This window comes from Sceloporus undulatus, chromosome 3, assembly GCF_019175285.1.
Source record: "Sceloporus undulatus isolate JIND9_A2432 ecotype Alabama chromosome 3, SceUnd_v1.1, whole genome shotgun sequence".
NCBI classification, from domain to species: domain Eukaryota; kingdom Metazoa; phylum Chordata; class Lepidosauria; order Squamata; family Phrynosomatidae; genus Sceloporus; species Sceloporus undulatus.
The window spans coordinates 49,883,488-49,889,487 of NC_056524.1; the positions used below are offsets into that span (position 1 = coordinate 49,883,488).

The following is a 6,000-nucleotide window of genomic DNA, read 5'->3' on the forward strand; positions in this document are numbered from 1 at the left end:
GAGTACCCTCCTCCACAAACTGTCTTAAATCCAGGAAAAGTAAAACTGGTGTGGGACAGTGGAGAATGCCTGAAATGGAATTATGAGGCTAGAATATTTTATAACACATACTGCTGTGAGGGGCTAAGGCCTGAATCTTGACAACACTTCTAACAAGACTTGACCCATTGAATCAAGGCTATGTAAGTGTTGACTCACTTTAGTAAATCTACTCTAACCAAGAATCCTCTAAGTCCTATTTAGAAGTACAATTTAAGTAGGATAATTTCCATTAGGTTTAGTGTGACTTATCACAGTTAGGTTTGTGTAAGATTGCACTGTAATAACATGAGACTGAGATGCTGGCTTTTTTTTGAAGTGAGATCATGACTATTGCTGTAGAAGCATTTCTTACTACTTGTGGATCAGCTAGGAAGGGTTTATTCATTTTTCTCTTCTCCTGGCATTGATACAGAACCAAAGGTATATAATGGTGACACATAGTGTCCAAGCTGGAGCCTTCGGCTGGTACTGTACTGTCATGAGAAGTAAAACTGGAAATGAGAATAAATTAAAATACAGCTAGAGGCTAAGATCCAATGGTGTATTTCTGCTGAATCTTCCACAAACTCCATAAAACCTGCTTTATCTGGGGAGTCTTCTGGAACAGGTCCAGAGAGGCTGGAGAAGACAGGAGAGGAGAGGAGAATAAAGTCCAGATGCTGCTAGTATTGGATACATAGGTACATCATTGGGATTTGGCAATGATTTATCCCAGTTGCCCCGAGATGCAAAGGAAATGAATGCTTGCTTCTGTTATCTATAATTAATGTATTATTTTATTTTTGTCTTTCTGCCCCCCCCCCCTTATACCAGAATAAGATAGTTGTGTACAGCAAGATGCAGGAATCTCTGGAAGTGACATTTCCCAATAAACAAGAGGAGGAAGAGAAAGACCAGCCAACTGAGATGGAGTACCTTAACTCTCGATGCGTCCTTTTCACTTACTTTCAGGGAGACATTGGATCAGTAGTGGATGAACACTTCTCAAGAGCTTTAAACCAAGCTAGCAATTTTAGTCAGGAGGCTACCATTTCAAAAAGCAAAACAGGATTAAACCCACTATGGAGAGGTAAGGTTTAAAAGTAAATATGTAGTTTACTTTATGTAGTTGTTTTTGTGGCTACTTGAGTTGTATGTCTATTTGTGCCTGAGGATATACTCAACTAATAGTTCTTTTTAAAAGCTAGGTTCTCCTCGCAATATCTAGAAGACACAGCTACATAAAGATTTGCAGAACAGTACTTGACCCATCCTATCTGAATAGCCCTATGGAGAATGTAGAAAATACTGGAAATAGTTATTTCAGCAAGAAGCTAGATGTTAAGGAGAAACTCAGTAACCAGAAACTCCTGCAGTTTATTTTTCCTAAATAGAAGATGTCCAATACAGATGTCTTCAAAACTGGAAAGGGGGCATTTGGAAAGAAGGTGTAATGCTCATTTCTTATTTCATTTTGTCCTTTTAAATTGCCCCTCTCACAGAAGCTCATGGGTATGTGTGGAGAAAGCTACCATGCTGATGAAATCTGGGATTATTTTCCCCAAAGGTTTTGGATGACCACCAAGCTTTTATCTAACTTCCCATCTGTTTAATAGTGCCTGTAGCAAAAAATAAAATGTACTCTTTTTCTGAAATGAAGAAGAAAGCACAGTGAGCTATGTTTCTTCTTGGAAATATTGGGGTTGGGTGTGTGTGTATATATATATGTATCTTCAAGTCATCTATTGATTTATGGTGACTTCATGAATTTTACACAGGTTTCTTAGGGTAGGAATAGTCAGAAGTTATTCTGAAAATACTCAGATTAATTTTGTATTCCTGCGTGGCAGGGGATTGGACTGGATGGTCCCTTTGGTCTCTTCCATTTCTATGATTCTGTAAGGTGACTTTTGCCAGTTCCTTCCTCTGAAATATAGTCTACAATGTTTGTTATTCATTGGTAGTCTCCCATCAAAGTACAAACTTGGGCTGACTCTGCTGGGGCAGGGACTTATCAAAACAGAGGTGATTTGATAAAATCTAGAGATCAGCCTTGGAGACTAGGGGGCTATGCAGACTGGCACTTTGTGCTGGCCTGTGGGCGGGGTGAGGGTTGAGCATCCGCATGCTCCAAGCCCTAATGACACACATGGCCTGGGCACTATTTTGGCATACGCCCTTCTAGATGGTGCATGCCATGATGACACACCTCCAGTGCAGTGGTCAAACGGCATAGCACCAAAAGGGTGTCCTCATGATGCTCTGGCGCGCCTATGACACCCCTTTTTGCAGTTTCTTTTTGCTCCCTTCGGGGAGCAGATCAGTGTCACTGTATGCGGTTGCTGCGGCACCGATCGTGGGTGAAAAGGGGCAGCTGCATGCCACCCATCTGTATATAGTCCCTTTGACATGTAATGAAAGACATTTACAAGGATTGGATGATAAAAATACACTTATAAACCCCTGGTCTCCTTTTATTGCATCTTCAAATGCAGATTTGTTTTCTTACAAGCCTTCTGGTGACTAAGTTAAATTCTGTGTTTTGACCACAGCTTATATGTTTTAATAAAAATGTTTTGGATTTTCTCCTTTTTACAACAGTAGATGTGTTCTAATTGGCACCATTTGTTATTTCTTTTTAAGTGTTTGGTTTACATTGTCATAATTTTTCATTTTCATTTTGCTACTCAGTCCTTGTAGGATTCTTATATGAAAATGTATCTGTGTGCACCTATACATTCTGACAGACACACACTGAAGAGAAATGTTACAAAAAAACAGTGAGTTGAGTTTTACTATGGAAAACAAATTCCTTGCTTCAGCATATGCTCTGAGCAACACTATTAATTCTAAGTGTTCATCTGGCTCCTAAATCACTGCTGTTCATCTGATCTAGATAGTAGGTCTTGAGGTTCTAATAGAAATACGTAAATAAAAAATTACATTAAATTAAAATAGGCTCGGAAAATCTGAACTTTGCTAACCCCTGGTTTAGGGCCCTTTTACTTGACACAATTATAGCCTATGATTCTACTTTAACTGCCCTTGAAATGTCCAATAGAATCATGGAATTTGTTGTTTGTTGTGGCATTATAGAATTCTCTCCAGGCGAGAATTATAAACTGCATATCCAGGATTCTATATGATATTGCTTTGGCAGTTAAAATGAAATCATAATACTATACTTCTGTTGTGTGAAAGGACCTCTGAATAAGTGTTACTGCTGTCTTAATGAATCATCTTGAAATGGCACCAATTATTTCAGTAATGAAATTGTTAGGTGACAGAATCAAAATGAAGATGACTTGTGATTAATTAAAAATAATGATAAAAATGCCAACAGTTACCTCACCAGATATGTGTTTTGGTTGTTTTTCAATAAAGAGCAAAAATATTGAGATTTGTATCAGCTTCCTCCAACCCAGTGGCCACTATATGCTGGACTACCATACTAGTCCTACCAGTACTAGCCAGTGAGGATAATAGAAGATGTAATGTAGCACATCTGAGGGATACCAGGTCAAGGAAGGCTGGGATATATCCAAGAATTTGTTTGTGCAAGTAGTAAAATGTTTATGGGCAGGGTGTGCTATCATGATGACATTGCACAAATATTTAACAATGTTAATTATAGAGCTTTGCAAATTCAGTTCACAGACTGAACTTTCTCCACATTCAACACATAATACAGCAGCTTAGTTTTATTTCCTGAGCACTTAGCATCTTTTACTACCACCTTTGCACAAAGGTAGCCTAAGGTACCAAAGAACAAAAAGTAGTTGGGGGAAAGATTTGATTATGTTCTTTCCCTTTCTGCAGTGTGCATTTTCTTTCCAAAGCCATGTTTTGGTTGCTGTTGCTGGGTACTACTCAGCAGAAAGTGCATTTCACTAGAGATGGTTTCTCTTATTAAACCATTTAACTAAATTCTGATTACTTTTTGCGTGAACACACTTAACAACTCCCTGTGCAGCTTTCTACAATGAAACTGCTGAGATTTTGTCAGATAACAAGATACTGAGAGTTAAGTAGCTGAATGAAAAAACTGAAATTATACAAAAATGATCTTAGAAAAATGGCAGAGCTGAGTATTCTCAGAATTGTAGGCCCAAAATGTTAATTTCCTAATTTCTGGAATGCACATATGCAATATTTTTTTCTTCTCTTCTAAGTGAGTCCCAGTGCTCTGCTGAATAGTTCTTTTTTTAAAAAAACCCTAACTGTAATGATTAAATTAAGCAAATATTTCATTGTCAAGGTGAAATAAGTTGCAGTGAATGTTGTCATGTCCAAATGGACATCTAAATCCTAAATTTTAGAAGAGGAAATTTAGTACTACCCTGATAACATCTCACAGAAGGATATAGTATCTTAATTTACTGATCTCTGCTTCTTGTTTGAAAATTGATCATCTGAAGAAACTGTTGGTTTTGTTAAACTAAAATTGATAAATGTATTTTTAAGGCAATTTGAAAATTCATTTAATTCTTCTGGGATTTTTTGTTGAGGATAAAAGAAGAAAGGGACATTTATAATTGCAACATGGAAGTATCTGTAGAAAATGGGAATGGCTAAAACACTAATTTTGCTGCATTGCCTCTTTTGTGATAAAGAGCAAACTAGCAAGTACAGTCAAACTGGTACAGTTTAACTCATTTAGTAAGACTGCTATTTGCATCATACATTTCAAGTGTCCATAAAGTCTTGCGTTTTTGCCTACTGAATGCATGTAAGAAAAGAAATCTTTTTTAAAAAAAATATTTCAAAATTCTTTGTTTCAACAAATGTCTTGTCCTATAAGCAATAATTAATATTGTTTAATAAAAGATGAATATATTTTAACTCATATCTTTTTAAAAAGACTCAAATACTCTCTTTAAGGCCCTGTGTGCACAAGCAATACTCCCATTCCCACTCTGACGCTAGTGCTGCCTTATTGCACGATGCACTGCAACCTCCAGTGAAATACCATGGTTCTTCCCCATTAACCCAGCTTTGCCCAAAACCCCAGGGTTAGCATGGGGTTTTGTGGTCTGTTGAATGTGGCCTGGATCAGGCCAGCTTGCTGTTCACATGCTATGTGCCACACCATTAACCTTTCCCACACTGATTAGCACATGGAAAGGGAATGGCCTGTCCTCAGAGCCACTGCAGTTGCTTACATACCTGCAGGAGCTCCATGGACAGACCACCATTGCTTCTCTTGCCATTGCTTCTCCTGAAGATGAGATTGCCTGTGTGACCATTGAGAAGAGAGGGTAGATGGATCCCCTGATTGTATGGTGAGGGCTTCCAGTCTGGCCTGTGCCCAATTGGCCTGTGTGAACAACACTGTGTCACAGCACTGGGTACAGCCTAATGTATGTGGCCGCCTTTGTCGCCAGTCCAAGGCAGGTTACGGAACATAATGCTCCTGACTGACATATGGTCAGTGCAGAGAAGGCCTTAATTTCTAAATCCCATGCTTTTTTAAAAAAAATGTGTATTTTCCGCTTTGTTTCTGTGTCTACTATTTTCTATTTTTGTAATTCGGGATGCCTTTAAAATGAAGTAATCTTTTAAAGCAATCTGAGCTAATATGTTTATTTAGAACTGAACAGTTTCTAAACATACACCATAAAGTATTTTGATCATATACTATATTGTAGGGAAAACTAATGTGCTGCCAGAGTAGTCTGATTTTATCTGAACTGTATGACACTCTTATTCTTTTCCTTTGCCACTGCTATGGTACTTGTGTATTCTTCCCTCTGACGTATCATCAAAGTTGTATTTCAATGAGCTAGCTCCAAACCCTTGCTGTACTTCATTTGTGTGTATATATATCAGGCACAATTTGGAGGTGAAGAGGCAGGTGATGGAGAAGGCTAAAACAAAGAAGCAGGGAGAAGGTCAATAATCTCAAGGTAAAACACAGAGAAACACACAAGGGATAATAATAATAATAATAATAATAATAATAATAATAATAATAATAAT

The 6,000-nt window shown here is 37.8% G+C and overlaps 1 protein-coding gene across 1 annotated transcript in view; it reads left to right on the forward strand.

The window, feature by feature from the left end:
- Window positions 1–6,000, forward strand: part of VGLL3 (vestigial like family member 3) — a 119,882-nt gene that overhangs the window by 13,151 nt on the left and 100,731 nt on the right. Inside the window, exon 2 of the mRNA XM_042460809.1 lies at window positions 856–1,111. Coding sequence (XP_042316743.1) covers window positions 856–1,111 — 256 coding nt within the window. The remainder of the gene's footprint in view (window positions 1–855; window positions 1,112–6,000) is intronic.